The 22,542-nt window shown below is 36.5% G+C and overlaps 2 protein-coding genes across 3 annotated transcripts; one reads left to right on the forward strand and one right to left on the reverse strand.

Annotated features, from left to right (window-relative positions):
- Window positions 1-34: 34 nt before the first annotated feature.
- Window positions 35-2,234, reverse strand: ten1 (TEN1 subunit of CST complex). Its single transcript, XM_008417595.2, has 3 exons — window positions 2,078-2,234; window positions 1,738-1,895; window positions 35-815 (listed from the first exon to the last, which is right to left on the reverse strand). Exons 1-3 carry the CDS (start codon window positions 2,164-2,166, stop codon window positions 664-666), a joined length of 399 nt encoding a protein of 132 aa, XP_008415817.2. The 5' UTR covers window positions 2,167-2,234; the 3' UTR covers window positions 35-663.
- Window positions 2,235-2,282: 48 nt separating this feature from the next.
- On the forward strand, window positions 2,283-21,902 carry acox1 (acyl-CoA oxidase 1, palmitoyl). 2 transcript variants are annotated; one of them, XM_008417617.2, is made up of 14 exons: window positions 2,283-2,499; window positions 4,370-4,529; window positions 6,240-6,400; window positions 9,819-9,926; window positions 10,010-10,129; window positions 10,218-10,333; window positions 11,168-11,337; window positions 12,382-12,544; window positions 13,206-13,396; window positions 15,265-15,444; window positions 17,521-17,626; window positions 18,529-18,672; window positions 19,340-19,546; window positions 20,321-21,902. In XM_008417617.2, exons 1-14 carry the CDS (start codon window positions 2,391-2,393, stop codon window positions 20,369-20,371), a joined length of 1,986 nt encoding a protein of 661 aa, XP_008415839.1. In that variant the 5' UTR covers window positions 2,283-2,390; the 3' UTR covers window positions 20,372-21,902. The 2 variants fall into 2 exon arrangements, with proteins under 2 accessions (XP_008415839.1, XP_008415829.1); XM_008417607.2 differs by lacking the exon at window positions 6,240-6,400 and adding an exon at window positions 7,381-7,541 and having other exon boundaries at window positions 2,284-2,499.
- Window positions 21,903-22,542: the final 640 nt, after the last annotated feature.

Raw genomic sequence — 22,542 nt, forward strand, 5'->3', positions numbered from 1 at the left:
ATGATTAAAATTAACTTATGATGGTTAAAAAGCATTTGGCTCTTCACTTTTTATTATGAATGTTCTTCTAAATGCATCCATTCATCCATCTATTGTCAAAACTTGCTTTTCCTTGCAGGTTCACTACTGTCATATCTATGCAGATGACATCAAGTTGTACTGTTCCTTTAAGGCCCTGGTTTTCATACAAAAAGGCCACAAATCATAAGAAGCAGCGTTCACCATGCAAGAATAATTTCCTAAACAAGCATATTCCAGAATAAGACATCACCCATTATTATAATGTTTCATTTTGTTTAACCAGGATATTAATTTTATTACAAATATATACAGAAATATACCTGATTTTGACAGTAGAAAATATTCCTAGTTTATTGCCATCCACATAATGGAGGAATGTGAATCTGCTGCTTGTATTTGAGCTTTAGCATAACATTTGTTCATAAGCTGTGAAATGAGCAGAATTAGCACAAAAATCTGCTACAAACAATCATAAAACTCAGAGATTGACAAAAATACAACATATGGACCCAATTTATATATTCTGGGAACCAGACTGATTCTTGGCTTCATTGTGCCAGAGTAACTGATAAAGATAATATGGGTACAAAAGTCTCTGAACATCGCTGTGGACCCACTAACATTACAACATGAAGACCTTTATCAAGTTACATCTTGTGGTTGTGCAACCTCCCCCTGTTTGCTCTCCCTCTCGGCGAAGAAGCTCCTCTGCTCAGCGATGGCCTTCTGCAGAAGTGCAGTGTTTACGCCATCAACGCAATTCAGGACACGGGCGCGAACCATCACACCAACTCCTGCAGACCAACGGATGTGGGTGGGTCAGAGTTTGACACTTATAATTCAAAGAGCCATTTTTCCCTCGGTCTACCTAAATAAAACTTATTTAGATGGTCAGTACTTGATGGTCATGCAATCATTTGAATCCGCTGTTCTGGAATAGAGGCACATCTACAGCATGCAGAGCAGGGTGGCGGTGAGGGCCAGGGTTGAGAAACACTGATCTAACAGATTAAAGTACAGAATGTCTAGACCACTCCAAAACAATCGATTTCCAGTCAAAAGAAAGCTGCTGATATAATAAAAAGATTAAGAATGAATATGCAAACTTTTGGGCTTATCTGTATGAATGTGAGTTCGACTGTGTGGTTATGTGGATCTTAGGTAAAGTACTTTGATTGGTCTGTCATAATAACAAATAACAATAATTGTCCCGATAAGTGACAATATTGTTTGAGACCATTTTCAATATATTAAAAATTATATTATTATTGGTCTATGAGAGTTTGCCCAATCAAAGACCAATACAGCTTTTGTAAAGGACACAACATTTAAGTGGAAGATATTTTGTATATCTTCCTGTTATAGTATTTGGATATTTAACAACCAAAAACAATAAATAAATACCACTTACAACTTAAATCATAAAAGAATGGATTATCATGTCTGTAAACAAAATTTTTCTTCAAAAATATTAATCACCAGAATGAAAACTATCAAATTTATTTTAATTTATTATGCAGTTAATTAATTACTTTCTTATTAGGACAAGTATAACTTTAACAGTGCTAAATTCAGTCCATTGTCATCCCAATGACTAAAATTTTCAGTGTGCCAACAACTTTGTATCTCTCAGTCATAACCTGCTTCTTTAATAAGAACATCAGAGAAGATAAACTAAATAAAATCTCCAAGAGAAATCACAGAGAGGTCTTTTACCTTCATACATTTCTGTCTCACCCAGAACCAGGTACTGGGCTCCAATTATTGGGTTAAATGGTTCAACAAACTGGGTTTGGACGAACACACGGTGTTCTATGGAAGCATGCTGGGCTGTCAGGGTGGCTTTGGATTCATCCGGCTGATAGCAAACAAGTCTGGAAAGGCAACAATTTCAAGTTACAAATAAATAAAGGCAATATATCAAGATATAATGTTGGAAATTTGCCCTGCAGCCAACCCAGGTACACTCTAAGCCAGGACTGATTATCAGTCAACCATCCTGGAGGTCGACATAACTATAAACTTTCTGGGTCAGAACCGATGCCTAAATCCCGACCTGCCAAATGTCCTCACTGATTCTCCTTCTTTGATTGAGTTCACTTCCCAAGGAAGACGAAACACTGCGGTTGGAGGAAGCATCGACATGTTTATTAACTGTAAAGAAGTTAACCTATCACAGAGCTCTCGGGAAAACACTTCCGGGATGTGTGTCACGTCACCATACGTAACCGTTCCCACCTCTCTGCGACTGCGCAGTAGATGCATTTCCCAGGTCCAGCAGGTTACCGGAGTACCTCTACTTATTATTCAACACTTTTTAGCTAATTTTCCGCCCATAAAGACGAGGTTTTCGCTTTATTTATAGAGCCATGAATCCTGATATCACACGAGAACGTCAAAATGCTTCGTTTGACGTCGAAAAACTTACGTACATTTTGGACGGAGGCCCGGAAAAGACCAAAAGAAGACGACAAATTGGTGAGCTTGAAATTAAATTTTTACAGCTGCGGTTGTGTACATTTACCTAATTTGCTGCAATTAGAAGCTGCTACATTAATTTGGACAGCTGTTACTTCAAAGCTTGCAACACATTTTTAAACGCATCCCAAGTTAAGGTTATGAGTCTTTTTAAAGTGTTATTTAGAAAAATTTCTCCAACAGGTCCCATGAAAAGAGATATTTTAAGATTTTTTTTATATTATTTTGAATGAGCAATTTTCACAGCTAAATTCGGTTGTTAGTTTTATCTATCAATTAGCTTTAAAATTTAAGACTGGCTGCACTTAGTAGAAGTAAAAATTATTATTAACAAGGTCAAAAGATCTTTATGACTCAATAATTCAATTGAGTCATGTCAAGTCAATGTTTAAAGTTATATTAAACATGGTGTCGATTCTGTTGTTTGAATCCTGACTGAATAAACCTTGTAAGTTGTTTGCCATCTCAAAGAAACATCAGGCTAAGTAGCATGCATTATCATAGTACAGCAACCTTTACTACCATAAAAACCATTTTACCATCGGTTCAGCAAAATAAATGTGCTTAGAGCCAGAAAAGATCCAAGACTCTGAAGAAAACTAGACATTTGTTTAGATTTTTAACTGGAAGAACAAGCTTTTATGTTTAGTACATTTTCTCAATGTTATGTTTCTTTTCTAAAACAAACAAACAAACAAACAAAAAAAAAACAGGAAAATGGCTTAATAAAAAAGTGTGTTCTTTACACTGTCAATGTTATTCCTTTTGGAAATGTTATGAGTCTTTCTAAAGTATTTAGAAAGACACGAAAATGCCAAGAAAAAACGGCTAAAGCTAACATTTTAAAGAACTGAGCAACATTTTAAAGAACTGAGCAACATTTCCTTTTAGCATTTTTGGTCTCATGCTATGAAGATATATTGATTCGTTTTGTATTTTTATTTTTTTTTACTATTTCTGTTGCTGAACATTTTAAACTAACTGGAGATCAACGTAATTAGATTTTTTTTTCCTATGATCAGTGATGAGAAAAATACATTATTCCTCTTCATTAATAAAATCCATCAAAACTCTCAAACTGTTGTTGTATGAAATAAACTCATCAGACAGTGTAATGAGCTTTTCTGTATTTTGTTTTCAGTTTAGTTAAAATCAGACAGAAAAGAAATGCTTTGATTTATATTAAAGGGTAATCTGTCGGACTGTGCAATAGATCATTGTGTAGAATATATGAACTGTTTGAAATGCAGTAAATATTGTGTGGCATATTTTAAGTGTTATGAACATCTACTTTACATATGAATGTTGTATTTTCTGTCTCAGCTGTTCACAATGGACACAGCTTACAATGCCTAAAATTATAAAGATTATAGCTGATAGAAGCACACATGAAGAGTAAAGAAAGTAGGCATATTGTCATCACAATATTTACCAATTGAAAAAATAAATTTTGATTTATTTTAAAGCATTTGACCTGAATGCCACTGACGAAAGGACGGAAACATTTCTCAGTTCTGTCCTTTATTCATGTGTTTCTGAAAATCGGGCAAACGAAAGTGACAGCAGGGGAAATCATCGGGTAAATAAAATAAAAATAATTGATGAGACAAATCAACTCTTGACTGCTAAGGCTTTTAAATACTGACACCAGCTTTAGAAAATAAAAATAAGTCAACAGTTAGTTAAAATTTAAATTCAAACACTATTGTCTTATTGATATTTCTTTAGTTTTCTGGCATTTACTGTGAAATATTGTACAAAAGTAAAAAGTGATGCATTAGATTTGTATGACCATACTTAAAAAATACTCATAAGTTTCCTTCTCTCTGCTGTTGGACATGTAGTTTAACGTTTTGTTTGTCTTCCGTAGAGGCGCTGGTTTTCAGTGACCCAGATTTCAACGAGGACGACCCAAACTTCCTGTCTCGCAGCGAACGCTACGACCAGGCCGTTCGAAAAAGCGCCCAGATGATTCTGAAGCTCCGAGAGTATGGCATCGCCGACCCGGAGGAGATCTATCACTACAAAAGGTACGCAGACGGAGAACGACGCTGGCGAGAAAACGATTCTCTGCCGTCTAATCACTGCGATAAACTGACGCTAAAAAGTTCAACATTAACCAAAAACTGAAGCTCTCAAAAAAGAAACGCTGTTATATATTGATCTATGAGAGGAAATTATTTTCAATCAAGCAGACTAAACATTTCCCAGACAGGACTGCAGTGAACCTGTATGTCTGTCATGAAAACATATTTTGCTGAACAATAACATTGTTATTGCAATAAACAATAATATTGTTGTTTTGAAACCATTTTTAAGTAATGTAAAAGTAATGATGGCATAATAATGCAAGAATACATTCTCAAAGATCAATAAACTTTAGTTTCAAATTAACATTTAACACCGGAGCTGGAAGACATTTTAAATATCCAAAATAAATAAACAAAACAACAGAAACAATCAATAAAATGACTTATTAAGATTCTGTAAACAGAATTGTCCTTAAAAAAGGTACATTGAGATAAATGCATCAAATTGAAGATCAATATTAGTAGAAAAAAGGGGGAAAAATGTTAATGATGCGAATGGAAATGATTCAGTTTGTTTTAATTTATCATGTGATAAATTGATTTATTGTTTGTTGTGACAGTATGTCATTAACTAACTACAGTGCAGAGCCGTTCTAAAATCACTAAATGAACTTTATGATTACAGTCAAAGTCTCTGCTATCCAAACCCACCCAGCAGTAAATGACGTAGCTGCTAAAATCAGGAATCTAAATGGATTTGTCTTTTCTCCAAATAGGCCCCATTTTTCAGGAAGTTTAATCATCTTAGTCAGAAGGTTAGCTGCAGATTTGCAGTCACCATAACAAAACAATCAGTGGTTGTTTTAATCTGACATTCAGCATAATGGACAGTCTAGAAAAATGTCTGTAGACTCCTCTGTGGGTTTGAAGCAAACAAAAGTCTGAGCAAAGTTCAGAAGAGATTAAAAGTGTGTGAAAGGCTGAGTGGCTGCCAGCTTGTGCCACTTCTACAGTGGAGAGTAGAGAAGTTTAATCAGTGCCTTGCTAAGGGATTCATGCTTCCACCTTTTCACATAAGTCACGTTGTAACCAGAAACTTTAATCCATTTTATTGGGATTTTGTGGAACAAATCACTGGTCTGCCATTTTTATCAGCTAAATAAAACTATTTTAGAAATGCAAAAGTTACACAGCCTTGTGGAAAAATAACTTTTTATCAATATCTACTGTACAAAATTTGTTGTGATTTGTACAGAATAGAGGTGAGCGATATTGATGTAGAATTTTATCATCACTACTGTGATAGTAAAAAAAAAAATTCATTAATTCTTTTTTAGGTAACTTTATGCTGCCAATGCATAAACAGGGTTTCCCCGGTGTATTATAAGCCTGGCGGGCCACCAGGCTTTACTTGTGCCCCCACCAGGCTTAGCATTGCTTATTTATATAAGTTTTTTTTTTTTTTTGCATTTTGTTAAGACTTTATAGTTGGTGTTCAGGTATTAATCTTCCAATCTTTTAATAACACACAACTATCAAGTGATATTTAAAAATTTTTAGCTCAATTTATCACTGAGGCATCTTTTCTATGTCAGGCTGAAATAATGTTTGATAAGTCAGTTTTACCTTCACATATCTTGTTTAATATCAGTAAATGTGTGTGTTGTCTGTTGATTTATTGAACCTGAACTTCAACCCCTCTTCGTCCAGTATGGTTAAGGGGAACCAGCAGGAACCTTTCGGGCTGCACGTTGTCATGTTCATCCCAAGCCTGCGCAGACTCTGCGACCCCCAGCAGGCCAAGAAATGGCTGCCTCTGGCTGACTCCTTCCAGGTTTTGGGCACATATGCCCAAACTGAGATGGGTCACGGTCAGTCCTGGATGTTGAAGCTAAATTATTTACTGAATCGATTCATAAGGCCCTCATTTGACGTTAAAAACAACAATTTTTTAAATGTAAAATGGTTTGGTAGCGATGGGGAGCGATGGGAAGTTCTTGTGCGTGTTTGACAGATCTGAATCATGTAGTCGAGGACCGCATTTTGTCTGCTAATGAGCGATGATTCTCTAACAAAATACTTTCCTAAATGCTTCTGCACCTGTTGTAGAGTTAACATAATAAACTAATTATCATAACGTAGTGTCGGTTTTCCTCAGAGCCGCTTCAGTCATCAGTTAGCTCAAAAACTTCCTCTTATTTTACTCTCTTTTCTGTATTATAATAACTCACCAATGACGACGCTTTGTGTCTCGTAATTGATTTCCATCTTTTACAAATCATGGAAAAATAGCAAATAATTCACATTAATAACAATCTGAGCCTTCCTAGTCTGCATTTGGATTGGCTGCTGGGATCCATGGCGACCAGAGATTATGGGGTGTAACGAGTGAACAGACAGCATCGTGTGATCGTGGAGGCTAACGAGGCCTCTGAATGTGCAGCGTCTGCCTGCTTTAGGTCTGAATCGAGAGGAGAAGAAACTTCTTCCACGTTTTGGACTGATGCTCTGGTGTTTTGTAAATGTTTTTGCTCTGGTTTAGAACCAAATTCCTGACACTAAAGGGAGATTTAAGTGGAAAATGAAGGAGTGAAGTTTCAATAAATGACAATCATTTGCTTGAATCAACTATTCCAATATGCATGTAATGCTCACAAGCTGTTTTGTCTTCTCTCTTCACTGCTTTCCTCTCTGTCGCCTTGAACCATGCAAATCATTCACATTTCTCCTCTGGGAATAAAACAATGTGATTCTTTTCTCTGATTCATCTATGGGATGCCTTCTATCCCCCACCTTTTCCCACATCCTCCCCTCCTGCTCCTCCTGTTTGCCCCCCGTCTTGCGCGGCTAGTTGTGTGCACCCCGGCAGGCCATCGCCCTTGGACCTCCATTTGGCGATGTTCCTGCCCACGCTGCTCAACCAGGCCAGCCCGGCTCAAATGGACCGGTTCTTCATGCCCGCCTGGAACCTAGAGATCATCGGCACCTACGCTCAGACCGAGATGGGCCACGGTAAAACGAGAACGGACCCGTCCGAACCGGCTGTGTTTTTGTTAAAGGGACGATTCTCAATCAATTAGTGATTAGTTTTGATAAAATCAGAGTTGATTAAATGTTTCTATCTGATCAGGTTTTTTGGAAAAAAATTAATTTATGGATTTTTAACATTTTATTTTTTTCTTACAGTTTCCCACTCTCAGGATCTTTTCCCATTACAATTAGAGATGCACCAATCCAGTATTAATATCTGTATCGGTCCCAATATTGGAAAAACCCTCCAGATCTGATTTTGGTGACAACGGTCAATTCAGGCTCATTCTACATACAAAAACACAAAATCCTACCAAGGATTTTTAGTCTAGTTTCTAGTTCAAACATATTATTTCAAATAAGATAAAACAAACTTACAAGTAACTTTTCAGCAAAGATGTAGGAGCTTGTTTTAAGTGAATACATCCTTAATATTTATGAAAAAGTATTAATTACGTTGGCAGATTATTTAACTTATAACACAGAAAAAAATAAAACATTTGGGAGAAGATTTGCTGACAAAAACATTTAGTTTTAGTCAGTATCAGATTCTTTACCATTTATTTTACATTGGCTGTACTGGTGCAGAGTTATAAAATAAATTTACATTTAATAGTACATTTATGTCTGTTTAAAAAAAGAAATGTTTTAACTCAGTGCTGTTTTGTCTGTCGGATCAGTACCAGCCAATGCTAAACCTCAGATATCGGTATCAGAAGTGAAAAAGGGGGTCGGTGCATCTCTAATTGAAATAAATAAAATTATAAATTATTTTAACAATAGTGAGCTTTGCCTTCTCAGGCTGCTGTAGATGTAAAACACTTACAAAGCTTTAATGATGATTCAAAGAGACATTTTTTGCTTTCAGTCCAGCTAAATAAAATGTTTTGAACAGCAAATGTTTTATGATAAATATGTACCAGAGAAAATCAGCAGTAATTTCATTTCTAGCTTAAAATTTTCAACCTTTAATAGAAAGTGGATAATTTTTTTTTTTGCATTACATTGTTGACAAAACTTTGTTTAAACAAAGAAACAGCAAATAGTTTCCAACGTTGCATCTAAAGAATACAACTTTTTTAATGTTATTCTCTTGCAGAAGGTTTTCTATTTTTTTCCACGAAGAAACTGGAAAAACTACCAGCCCAGGCATTTGTTAATGTTTAAAAATATTATTTAGTCATTTATGATTTTTAGCTACAGCGTTAAAGAGCCATTGTGAAAGGTTCAAACAGGTTGCAGACCCCCTGATCTGTGGTTAATTTTTTCTGGATTATTGTTTGACAGTAAAATATTTCAGCTCTGAAACTGATGCTAAAATTAATTTTTAGCTTGTTATAGGTTGTGTTTATTGCCTCTAATGAGAAAAATCCTAGTTTGATTTACTTAAGCTGATAATCTTCTGTTTACAGCAACTAAAAACTGAAGCTTAATGTTTGCTTCTTCCCTTAATTTATGCTCTTTTACCTCAAGAATAACAGCTAGAAATTGTTCCGTGTTTCTAATGCGTCATTTAGATTAACCGTCTTTCCTCTCCTTCACCTCAAAGTGTCGTTTAAGGGCCTGTGTTTACCTGTGACTGCCGTGTTATGGCATTTAATTACGTTGAGATCTGTCAAACACGACAAGCTGCGTCACCCTTTGTGTTGTACCTAAAAACTGAATTGGCTTTTTGAATGTAAATAAGTTCTGATACATTTTGAGGATAATTTGAGCCCAAGTGGCGTTAGCAGGTTGTAATATTGTCTTAACTGTGAAATGTATTACGTAGGGATGCACGATATTATTGGCATGGTATCGGTATCAGCAAACATCAACTGTAAAACTTTATATCAGACATCGGTCATTCCGTCAAAATAACTCACTGATGTAAAAGTGACTTACTGGTTTGTTTTTATGTGACAAACCAGTGACAAGGTCAAATTTGCTCTGTATGAGAGCAAATGTCAAAAATGTAACTTTAAATATATTGCAAGTTGAAAGTTTTACATTATTTTCAGCCTCCTTTTTAGTATTTGTGTTTTTTTTAGCAGGCTAAATTGACAAAGATAATGCAGCAGTCTAATTCCACAGTAGAGAAAGCCATAAAAACTCGATAAATAAATATAGGAAAAAAATATCAGTGTTGGTTATCAGCCAAATGAGCATTAGTATATCGGCATATCGAATATCGACCAAAAATCCAATATCGTGCATCCCTAATGTTCCACTGTTATTTTACCAAAGCTCTGTGGGGATTTAAACGTTTTCTGGATGCAGGCACACACCTCAGAGGCCTGGAGACCACAGCCACGTACGATCCGGCCACCCAGGAGTTTGTGTTGAACAGTCCCACCGTCAGCTCCATTAAATGGTGGCCTGGAGGACGTAAGCGCAATCACAGATACTCTGATGGTTTGGGGTTTCAGGCAGAGCAGAAATCATCCCCCCTCTGTCTCCTCCTGTTCCAGTGGGGAAGACCTCCAACCATGCCATTGTTTTGGCCCAGCTGTACAGTTTGGGAAACTGCCACGGTCTGCATGCGTTCATCGTTCCCATCCGGGACATGACGACTCACCAACCTCTGCCGGGTAAACTCAGTTTGTCTGGTCTCTTTGGACGTAGCATTTGCAGAAAATCCATCCGTCTCTCATGATCTTTTCTGCTTTCCTGCTGCAGGAATCGTAGTCGGTGATATTGGCCCCAAGTTTGGCTTTAATGAAGTTGATAACGGATTTCTGAAATTGGAGAACGTGAGGATTCCTCGAGAGAACATGATGATGAAATACTCCAAGGTGATTTGATTGTCTTCCTGAAAAGATAATATGTATAGAGATCTTGAAAACATTAAAATGCTGCTCAGTTGAAAACAGGGTTGCCAGATCTGACGGAGATTTTCCAATTCACAACGCTTTTGGTTGTTCTTTACTAACGCTTGGAACACAATGGAAAATAATATCATAAAGGATTTTAAAGTAGGATAGAAATATTCTTTAATGTCCCGAGTTTTGATGTATGAGCAGCAACTTCAAGATGAATGCAAACTGCAAATTCAAACTAGAGTACAAAATATACAACAGAATAAGAGACTGGGCTGCAAGGGGCAAATTTATATCAAAATATTCATATTTAATGAGGGAAATAACATCATCATCTATATTCCAGACACATAAAAGGTTCAGAGTAAAGAGATAAAACAAATGATAAAATAGGATCTAAAAACTCAAAAAGAAAAAACGGCAAATAAGATGTTTGTTGAGTCACAAATAAATTATCTTATTTACATATATGTGTGTGTATATTTATATATATTTATATAAAGAGATGTAGAGATTCATAAATCTAGATAAATGAATATAAATACATGTATGGATAGATCTATAGATAGGGCTAAATTGATTTTACCATGACGGGTTAAAATATTATAAAATTATAATATTTGTTTTTGGACAAAATTGTGAAAATGTTATCGAGTATCAAATATTTGTCTTCAGATTGGAACCAAATGTAAAATATTAACGTGGTTGCCACCCTGCTGTTTAGGTAAAACCTTAAAATGCTGATTCCAGTAAGTGGCAGTGATCCTGAGGATGGATTAACGTTTAAACTGGGGATTCTTCCTCCACCAGGTGGAGCCGGACGGGACGTACGTGAAGCCGCCCAGTTCCAAGCTGACCTACGGCACCATGGTGTTCGTCCGCTCCATGATTGTAGGCGAGTCGGCTCGCGCCCTGTCCAAGTCCTGCACCATCGCCATCCGCTACAGCGCCGTGCGCCACCAGTCTGAGATCCGGCCGGGGTCAGGAGACGCACACTGCAGCACACACTGCAGCACAACGGTTTCACACAGAAATCACTTTACGTGCATTTAAATTTACACACAACTGTGAATCTGCTTTGATTATTTTCCAATCTTGAAAAACATTAGGGGAAAAAAATAAATCTGAAGATGGAAAAAATTTTTTGATTTTCCATATTTTTACCTAATCTTTGACTAGTTATACTTATTAAATGCAGTGGTACTTAATTGTATTGTTTGGCTTTTATTTGCCTAATTGAACCTTGTAAACTGTATTATAAATCCATTTTTAGCAAGATTTGCAGTGATGTGAAGAAATGACAGTGAAGTGGCTTAAAGTTCACACCTGAGCAAAACTGGCTCTTCTAAAAAAAGTTTGGGTTGAGCTTGAAAAGTATTACATAACATCAACTTTTTTAGCTTTACATCAGGTTATAATGTCATTTCCTCGTCAAAAACGCACCTGGAGTTGCTTTGATCCCTTCATGCATGTGACAGCAAGCCTTGAGAAGGCTTGCTGTCACAAAGCGCCGCTTATTTTCCCAAAACATTTCCTCAGCTCCTTCAGACTAGCCAGCAGCAAGTAGCAAAAGCCTGATGGAACTGTGAACCTGCTAAGCTCATTATAAATGCACCTTCTCAGTCCAACCGGTATAATGGAGGAGCGTTATTGTGATGTCTTAAAGACATAGAGGCCCAATTTCAAGGCGTCAAAATTTTTATAACAATGAAGGTAACATAGCTACTTGATCATGCTGCAAAATGGGGATTTGTGCTTGGAAAACACATAACACCACTTCTTTAACAAAATTGGTATTTGTTTGGCTTTAAATATTAATTATTTTAAGTTTGTTTGCTGAATCTCCACCTGGAGCACAGTTCTCCAGGTGGAGAACTTTTTTATTTCCCCAAACTGGTTCAGGAATCCTCAGCATGCAGCAGGAAATGGAAATTGTTCCGTATGTTTGTGTCTCTTTAAACATCTGATTTATTGCCACGTCCTCCTGCAGAGGACAGTCTAACCTCTGCGTTTCCAATCTGCAGAGAGCCAGAACCTCAGATCCTGGACTACCAGACGCAGCAGTACAAGCTCTTCCCTCTGCTCTCCATGGCTTACGCGTTCACGTTTGTCGGCCAGTACATGACGGAGATATACCACCGGATCTCTGAAGACATCAACCAGGGAGACTTCAACCAGCTGCCCGAGGTACGGACCTGTCGGATCACTGACCTTTAAACTTAAGGCTTGTGTCAAAAGAAATTACTGATCTAAGTTTGGTTGGTGGCAGTTTCAGGTTTCAAAACCAAGCCTCATAACTGCTTAAAAATAAAAAACGATTGCACGGAGTAAACAGAGAAAATGAGCAGCTTGAGATGAAACTAAGGATAGAACGGGAACGGTCACACCATCGGTTTGCCAGTTTTTTTCAGATATTTAAAGCAAATAACGAATCACTAATTATCAATATAGACTAATATGAAATGCTTATGGCTTAAAAACGTGTCATGATATGTTGTCCAGTCTTTATTTGTTTCTGTGCATGTGAGAATTTTCAAAATGTACAATTTTGTTTTATTTAAATTTCTCTTGTCGCTGCTTCGTAGAATACTTTTACAATACATAATTAATGACAGTAATCAATTATGTGTAATAGTGAATTAAAACTATCTTCATTAGTTATTTTCTTTTGTTTTTATCTCCAAAGTGTGGAGGTGGAAAAATCTGAAAACTTACCTTGAGAATGGTTGAATTTTACTGTGGCAAAAATGTGTGTGGACCGTGAATCACATCACTAATTTATCTGGAAGTATTGAATAATATCCACCCTGAGCTGAGTCTCTAACCTGGTTCTCCCTCTACCCTGCAGCTCCATGCCCTCTCTGCGGGCCTGAAGGCCTTCACCACCTGGGAAACCAACTCCGCTATCGAAGTGTGCCGCATGTCGTGCGGCGGCCACGGTTACTCCCGCAGCAGTGCCTTGCCCGATATTTACGTTGAGTTTACCCCAACCTGCACCTACGAGGGCGAGAACACAGTCATGATGCTGCAGACTGCAAGGTACAGCTCCCAGCCTGCCTGGGTCGAGTTTAATGCAAAAGGAGCAGGACACAGAAACAATCCGACTTTTATCACGGCGGCTGTTTTTTTTTGTAAAGGTCAGCAGATCAGTTTTAGAAACCTGTCAGATGATATTCGGTCTTTGTTTCCCTCTGAGGATCCGCGTCCAGTTCCAGAAATGTTCCCCTCGCAGGAAGTTCATACCTGAACGTGGTGTTCACACAGACAGAACAAAGCTGGAGTGAATGGGAGGGACTGACTCGATTTGCAGTGAGCTCTGCAAAGGAACGAATGATTTGGAAATGATGCAGTTGTTTTCATGTAGATACTTGTGGCTTTCAGCTCTGTTGAGTTTCACCAATTAGCCCTGCTGTTTCAATGTAACTCAACACTCCTTATAATGTAGCCATAAGAACATGAACTGGGTTTGGTGCTGACAATCGGCGTTTGATGTTGCAACACTAAACCATCCCTTTTAACACAGTGTACAGATCCAGACATGCTGCACTGATTAAAACACATGAATGCTTCTTTTATCGTCCAAGTACGGAAAAAGATTAGGGTCACTGTAAAAAATAGTCAGAATTCTGATTTTAATCTCAGAATTCTAAGAAAAAGAAAAAAAATATGACTTTTCTTTGTCAAAATTCTCAAAACAGAATTTTTACTTTTTCAGCAAAAAAAGTCAAAATTCTGACTTTTTTCAGAATTCTGAAAAATTCTTAATTTAAAGTCTCAATTAAATCCAGACTTTCATTTTGAGTTTAGGGACAGAATTTTGACCTTTTCCATAAGTTTAACTTTAAAGAGAATTCATTTTTCATTTTTTTTCCTTGAAATTTTAACTTTAAAATCTGAATTTTTGGGCTGCACAGTGGCGCAGTTGGTAGAGCTGTTGCCTTGCAGCAAGAAGGTTCTGGGTTCGATTCCCGGCCCCGGTCTTTCTGCATGGAGTTTGCATGTTCTCCCTGTGCATGCGTGGGTTTTCTCCAGGTACTCTGGTTTCCTCCCACAGTCCAAAAACATGACTGTTAGGTTAATTGGCCTCTCCAAATTGTCCCTAGGTGTGAGTGTGTGTGTGTGCATGGTTGTGTGCCTCTGTGTTTCCCTGCGACAGACTGGTGACCTGTTCAGGGTGACCCCGCCTCTCGCCCGGAACGTTAGCTGGAGATGGGCACCAGTACCTCCCGATCCCACTGAGGGACAAGGGCGTTCAGAAAAGGGATGGATCTGAATTTTTTTTAAATCACCTTTCTGAGAATAATTTCATAATTTTGATTTTTTTCAAAATTTTTGACATTAAAGTTAAAATTCAGAAGAAAATTTAATCTTAATTCTGCCTTTTTTTCAGAATTTTGAAATTAAAGTTTAATAAGAATTGTGAAAAAAAGTCAAATTCAAATTTTTTCTCAATTTTAACATTAATCTCTGAAAAAAAACTGCTAAGTTTAATGTCATACTTTAGACTTTTTCAAAAAATTTTGACATTAATCTCAAAATTCGGATCTCTGCTTTAAAAAAAATCTGCGCTCTAAATTTAATATCAGAATCTTGAGATTAAAGTTAAAATTCAGGGAAAATTAATTTTGAGATTAAAGTCAGAATTTGAAAAGTAAAGTTAATTTTCTCAGAATTCTGACTGTAATACTTGAAATTATACTTTATTCTCAGAATTCATGGATTAAATTTAGAATATTTTTTGTTCAGTGGTCATAATACTTTTCCAACCTCATCCAAGCTCCTGTTAACACAATAAATATTTTTCGCCCAAGGCTTTTCTGTTTAGACAATCTCGCTTCAGCAGCTCCTCAATTTAATTTCAAGCTTTAATATTCTTGTGTGAGTATCTGCAATATTCATGGTTGCAGATATCTAGTGAAGAGCTACCGGCAGGCGGAAAAGGGCCAGCAGCTGAGCGGCATCGTGTCGTACCTGAACGAGTCCCAGAACCGGAGGGTCCAGCCGCAGGCCGTGGCCTCCAGGCGCCCCCTGGTGGACATCAATGACCTGAGCAGCCTGGTGGAGGTCTACCAGCAGAGAGCCGCCACGTAAGTCACAACCTCCACTGTGCAGAATTACCCTGCAAAGATTCAGAAACATACATTTCCTTTTAATGCTCAACACCAGGGGGCGCCAACTTCCTGTTGACTGAAAAAGTTGAGAGCAAAAGTAAAGTTTAACCTTTATTATCCTCAAAGAGGAAATGGGAAAACCCACTAGTAAAATCCCGAAAGAATAAATTATTTATCTAATTATTTAATTACTCAAACAAAATAAAAATAACAACATATCCCAAAATAAAGATTAAGTCATTTATTTAATTCATTATTCTTTTTTTTGCATGTTTTGAGATTAAAGCTGGAAATATATATATTTTTTCCAAATTCTGACTTAATATCTGAAATCTTACTTTCAGATATTAAAGTCAAATTCAGACTTTCAGACTAATAATTTAATAAATTATTTCTTTATTAACATTTAAATTATTTATTTAAATTATTCATAATTTAATACATAATTATTGTTAAATAATTTATTTTTTGTTTTGGCATATACTTTTAATTTTTATTTTGTTTGTTTATTTTTTTCTTTCCCACTTCTGCTCCACCCTAGATGAATCAAAACGATGAATATAAGAGAAAATGAAAATAATAATGCAAATCAGAAAATAACTGCCAAGGTTAAAAGAAAAATAAATCCTAAGCCACAAATGTTAAACAATTTCACTTTACCTCTTTGTTATGCTCTGTTTCATCACCCTTTTTAATGTGTACCTCCTTTATTTTGGTTTATTTTATTTTTGTTGTTTTTTTCTCGTCTCTAATTGGTTATTATTTTGTAGCTCAATACCTCTGTTTGTTAGGATATAATATTTGTTTTTTAATTGATGAAAAATACTATTTTTTCTGCATGCATCAAAAGGCACATCTGACCTGGATTTCATTATAGTGCGTCACTCAATAGATCCTTATTTCCACCCAATGAGTAGCAAGTTGATCAATTGTAATGGAATAACGTTTTTCCACACGATGGTGTTTAATCCGCTTCAGTCCGTTGCACCCGTAGTTCTGCCTCTATTGTTTTCTCGGAGTAAGATGATATCCGATTACATCACTGCATGCTGCTCACTTTAGTCATGTCTAAATCCATTTTCTGCGAGTATCAGCTGTGCTGAGCACAAAGAGTCTCTGTCAGCCTGTCGGAGGGAGACCAAACCTGGTGCTCCACTCCCAGATATCAGACCAGCAAAACCCAACTAAACACATTCATCCTGCTTATTTCTGTTACGTATTTGTTCACATGCAGACAGACATATCATGACAGCTGTTTTAAACTTTGATTAATCCAATATTTGATGATGTCGAGGTATTTTTATGGTGCAAAGAAGAATTTATAACTGCTTGAATTTGACCTTTGAAAACATGTCAGAACTCTGCGTGGGCACAAAGGTCAAACTTGGATGCTTCATTTTCTGTTGGGATTTTATTTGACCAACTCAACGTAGTTCTTGGTTATAAAGTGGATAAAAAAAGGATTGGTAATAATAATAATAATATTCAATCTTATTTGAAGGCGACTTTAAAAGCGCTCAAGGTCAACTGGAAATAAAAATTATAAAGCAATAAAAGGCATATATAAGTACATCAAACACAATTAATTGTAGAAAGAAATTAGATTAAGCTGAATAAGCAAAGTTTTAATAGTTTTCTGTATTTTACATGTCTTGTATTCAGCTTCCTGAGGTAAAACCAACTTTTTACTGTAATTGCAGCTTTCCAGGTGTTTCTCTACCATCATTTCGCATTTAGAAACTGAAAGTTTGGTCCGTTCTTCTTTGCGAAGTAGTTCAAGCTCACAGATTGGATGGAGAATCAGGTCTGGATCATTTTACACATGAATCCAAACCATTCGGTTCAGGCAGCCATCGTCTTGGAAACCGTCAAAATCCTCCCATACGCTTTCGATTTTAAACTTGGTCTCCAGTTTACTCTCTGTTTTCGAACAAGCTTCTGAATTGTTCCTAAACACACTGTAATTAAATCATGTTCAGATGGAGCGTATTTAGGAGAAAACTGTATTTCTTTTTGAACGACACGTTTACTAATGAAGGTTTGTGTTTGTAGTTTAGTTGAGATGGCGGCGAAAAGCATCCAGCAGGAGCTGCAGCGCAGGAAGTCACAGGAGGACGCCTGGAACAACAGCGCTATCGACCTGGTCAGAGCCTCGGACGTAAGTTCCTGTCTGCCAGTTTGTAGTTTAAAGAAATCTAAAGAATCAATCCTCCAGCTGCAGCTGATCCAGAACGCTGCTGCTGGAGTTCTGACTAAAACCAGGAAGTTGGAGCACATCACCCAGTTCTACAGTCGCTACACTGAGAGAATAGACTTTAAAATCCTGCTGTTAGTTTATGAATCACTGAACGGCTCAGCACCACAACACATTAAAGATCTGCTGTTGTCATAGCAACCTTCCAGACCCCTCTGGTCTTCTGGTTCTGGTTCTGCTCTGGATCCTCAGAACCAGAACCAAACGAGGAGAAGCAGCATTCAGCTTCTATGCACCAAAATCTGGAACAAACTTCCAAAAAACTGAAAAACAGCCAAAACACTGAGTTCCTTTAGGTCCAGATTAAAAGCCAGCTGTTTAGAGTTGCTGTTGAAACATAATCAGTGAAACAAACATTATCCAACATTTTGAAGTGTAATGGTGATTTTTAACGATGGAACTTGACAAACTGTAATGTTTCATATACTGACCATGTTTTATGACTTTGTATTTTTGTGTTTTTATGATGTAAAGCACTTTGTATTACCTCGTTGCTGAAATCTGTTATACAAACAAACCTGACTGATTAAATTCTAGTGAATTCATTTGAAAACGCATAAATGAGATGCTTTTACAAACATAATTTAATATGTAAATAACCTTTTCCATATTCTTCTATTTACATTTTTAACCAGATATTTTGCTATAATTTTTTTTATTTTCTTATTTTTTGGTGGGAGAAGCCTGTATTGACTGATTATAATTCATTTAATTTGCCTTTAGAGTCTGATTTTTCTGTCCTACAGTGTCTACTTCATTTATTGATCCCTGGTATTGATTATTTTCCCCTGATATCGTCTCTTTAGGCCCACTGTCACTATGTTGTGGTGAAAGTCTTTAATGACAAGCTAAAAGGCGTTGGGGACACAGCAATACACTCTGTGCTGTCAACACTGGCTCTGCTCTACGCCATGCATGGAATCACAAAGAACTCTGGAGACTTCCTGCAGGTACGTTCAGGAGCGGCGAACCGATTCCAGTTTTCTGACCGATCACAGATCCTTAAAAAGCCTGACCCTCCAGCTCCGATGTCTGAAAAGTTGCTAATTATTTCCACTTTTGCTAAATTGGCAACAGTTGGTTGACTATAGTTAACCTTTTCTAATATTCCACACTACAAAATAAGTAATAAAAGTGCATTTGATTTGTGCTGATTTCGTATCGCATCGATATTGTTGCTCAATGCTGCCAATATCACTATGGTATTGTAAGTAAAAAGTTGCATCTGGACACCGCTAGTAAAGACTGTAACGAACAATCAGTTCTGTGAGATTTCTACAGATCGAGGGTCAGGAAAGGTGTAGCTAGCATATCTGCAGACCCCACACATCCTGGACACAAAATGTTTAGACATTATTTTGGTTCTACACAGCGCTATTTGCACTAATTTAACTATGTCTTGTCTTGTTAAAACATTCTGTGTATATACATATTTGCAAGAAAAAAAACAGAAACGGAAATTATATATATTTTTTAATCTTCCTCCAAATTTTGTATCTTCATATTTGAAATGTCTGTACATCGAGAGCAAAGTGAAAAGTCAATTTTTTGGTTTTGCGCACAAACCTAGCTAATAAAGCTGATTCTGTTTCTGGTAAACATTCTTCTGTCTTGCAGGCTGGACTGGTGAGCGTGCCCCAGGTTCTGCAGATTTCAGTTCGCATCAAAGAGCTTCTGTCCCAGCTGCGACCCAACGCTGTGGCGCTGGTCGATGCCTTCGATGTCCACGACAAGAAGCTGAATTCGGTTCTGGGGCGGTACGACGGAAACGTCTACGAGAACATGTTCGAGTGGGCTCGCCGCTCACCTCTTAATGCCGCAGAGGTAAAAAAAAAAAAAAAAGAGAAGAGTCATCACACTCTGTAGACTTTAATCTCAGAATTAGGAGATCAAAATTAGGAGATCAGAATTAGGAGATCGGAATTGTTGCAAAAAAATATCAAAATTCTGAGTTTTTTTTCACAGAATTCTTTAACATTTCTGAGAATTGCCTGAATATTCTCTGAATTCTGAGAAGGAACAAAGTCAGAATTCTGAGATTAAAGTCAGAATTTGCTGAATTTTCTTTGAATTCTGGGGGGGGGAAATGTCAGAATTCTGGGTAAAAAAGTCGTAATTCTGCAAATTTTGATTTAATCCCAAAATTCTGACCGGTTTTCTCAGAATTCTTAGAAAATTTTGAGAATTACCTGAATATTTCAGGAATTCTAAGGGGAAAAAAAAAGTCCTCAGAATTCGTGGCTGTCGAAGGCGTCTGAGATTAAAGTCAGAACTCGTAGAATTTTCCCTGAACCCTGGTGTAAAAAAAGTCGTAATATTGATTTAATCCCAGAATTCTGACTTTTTTTCCTCAAAATTCTAAGAAAATTTGAGAATTCTCAGAATTCTGACTTTTGTTTTACTCAGGATTCTTACTTTTTTCAGAATTTTTAGAAAAGAAAGAATTCAGACTTTAATTCTCAGAATTCAGGGAAAACTCTTAGTTAACATTGATCTCACTACTCAGATTGCAGGAAGAATATAGAAATAAAAATGTATTTGTCTGATTTTGTCCATGTTTGTTTTTGATATTTGTGGATTTTCCCCTCCTTCCTTCAGGTCCATGAATCCTTCCAGAAGTACCTGAAGCCGCTGCGGTCCAAACTGTAGGCTGATGAAACGGACCTCCACCAACAGCTGGGAACCTTTAGCTGCACAAACCTCCTCTGTAGTAACTCGTTAAATCAGGCCTGTGATGGATTTCTCTGCTGGTGTTTACCGCAGTTCTAGCTCTCCATCCATGTCAGTTTAACTCTACAAACGCGACTAAATTCCTGGTAGACGGCAGATAACTGGAGCGTCATGGTGGTGACGGGGAAATAGACCGAAAATGTCTTTCATCATTTTTTAAAACCAACAAAGAAGAAACAACGATTAAGAGTACATGAGTATCAGTCGTATAGTGTTTTTCATTTGAATTCTGCTGATATGATTTTTATAATAGTTCATGAAAGTATCGTGTTTGAGACAGAAAATATGAAAGCTTTTTTTCCATTTAACAGATTTTCATCAGAAATATTGCACACTGCGTATATATAAATACTCCCAAAAATCTAGTGAGTCACAAGCATCGTCAAACCTGACTGAAGGAGTTGATCCAACCTTTCTCCCACTCTGAACTTCTCCTCCTTTCCTCTTTGAACTTTGATCAGCTTGAATTTTTTGGCTTCCCTCCAACATTCCAGTTAATAAAAGTTAAGATTAATGCACAAATAGCAGGTTCACCAGAAGATAACAGGAGAACAGTAGTTTGCTGCTGGTATTAAATTATGCACTTTGGGATTGTAGTTTTAGTTCCCCTTTTTGAATTTTTGTTTAAATTACGAATGATCTTGTATGTTTGAAAATCACAGTTTTGTTTTGATTGGCAGGTAAAGTATACTGTACAAAAACAATCTTTTAGGAAAACCGTTTTGGACTCCTGGCAACAGCAAAAGGTGACAGAATCCCCTTCCTGTGCGCAGCGTGGAGTCTGTGCATTAGTATTATTCCCTCCCTACCATGTGGGGCTGACGCATTAAAAAGTTGCACATCTGGGTAGCTTCATTTTTAAAGCTGTTGCTTTTAACAGGACACATTTCAGAACTTTAAAAAATACTTTAACTTTTCTAAGTTTTACTTTACCAATACCAGACTAATTAACTATATTAAAGTAAATCGAATTAAATTAATTGTAATCAGCAGTCAGATTGGCACTGAATGGAAAGTAGCTATAAAACTTGGGTATTTTTGTACAATTTTAGGATTGTATTGATAACTTGCTCTAAAGCGTCACTGTAACTTTTAAAACTGATTTGTGTATCAATATGTGCCTAATGAAATGTTATTTTCATTATCTAACAGAAGAAGGGTGTTTTTGCACAATAGTTTCTGTATTTTCACAAGTGGTGAAACCTGTGATTTCAACGACGACTATTGTCATGGACTGACTAAACCGTTAATCTCATGGGTTTTTATTTTTGTGAGGATGAAATTAGTTTGTGCTAATCTAAAATGTAGTAATTTTGACAAAGAATGTAATAAAAGAAAGAAACGATTGTATTGTTTTTCCTGACACTGTAGTTTTTTTTTGGGATGAAGTTTAATTTACACTGATTATAATACTGTTAGAACTGAATCAATAAAAATGGTGTAACAATTTGCATGTTTTAATCTGCAATATTTCTGATTAGAGTCTGATTGCAGTTTTCTGACTAATTGCCACCTTTTAAAGGGGCAGTATTATGTGTCTCCAGTCACATAGTACTATTTTATAGTACAATCTAGTAAATTTGTTCTTGTTTTTTCTAGAAAATGTTTGACGAACCTCTAAATGATTTTGTTCTACTAAATTTAACAAATATTTCCAGTTTTTTTTTCTGAAAATAGCCTAAAATTTCTGATTTTTTTTTTCCAGAAAATGTTCTATTCAAACTCAGAAATTTCCAAGGTTTTCTTTTCTAGAAAAGGAAACTTTTCTAGAAAACTTCTGATACAAATCTCAAAGTTTGATTCCCCCCTTCTCCCACCTGAGCAAATATTTTCAGCTTAGCAAGTTTATAGTTTTTTTTCTCTCTTGAATTAGTCTCAAAATGTGATATTTTTGACTTTTCAAACTCAGAAATTTACAAGATTTTTTTTCTAATACATTTTTGAGATGAACCTCAAAACATTTGATTTTTATTTCTAACAAATATTTTGACTTCAAATTCAGAAATTTCCAAGATTTTTTCATAAGATTTCTGAGGTTAATCTTGAAAAATTATTTTTTTTCCTAGCAAATGTTTGATTTTAAAGAGTCA

The sequence above is a fragment of the Poecilia reticulata genome, linkage group LG1 (assembly GCF_000633615.1).
Source record: "Poecilia reticulata strain Guanapo linkage group LG1, Guppy_female_1.0+MT, whole genome shotgun sequence".
Classification (NCBI taxonomy): Eukaryota; Metazoa; Chordata; class Actinopteri; order Cyprinodontiformes; family Poeciliidae; genus Poecilia; species Poecilia reticulata.

Excerpts from the sequence above, each read along its gene's own strand:
- acox1 (XM_008417617.2), top strand. The coding sequence starts at position 2,391 with ATGAATCCTGATATCACACGAGAACGTCAAAATGCTTCGTTTGACGTC. Across the intron at positions 10,130-10,217 it reads GACTCACCAACCTCTGCCGG|GAATCGTAGTCGGTGATATT; the intron begins GTAAACTCAGTT and ends TTCCTGCTGCAG. Across the intron at positions 11,338-12,381 it reads CAGTCTGAGATCCGGCCGGG|AGAGCCAGAACCTCAGATCC; the intron begins GTCAGGAGACGC and ends TCCAATCTGCAG.
- ten1 (XM_008417595.2), bottom strand. The coding sequence starts at position 2,166 with ATGTCGATGCTTCCTCCAACCGCAGTGTTTCGTCTTCCTTGGGAAGTG. Across the intron at positions 1,896-2,077 it reads TCAGTGAGGACATTTGGCAG|ACTTGTTTGCTATCAGCCGG; the intron begins GTCGGGATTTAG and ends TTGCCTTTCCAG. Across the intron at positions 816-1,737 it reads TGAGACAGAAATGTATGAAG|GAGTTGGTGTGATGGTTCGC; the intron begins GTAAAAGACCTC and ends GTTGGTCTGCAG.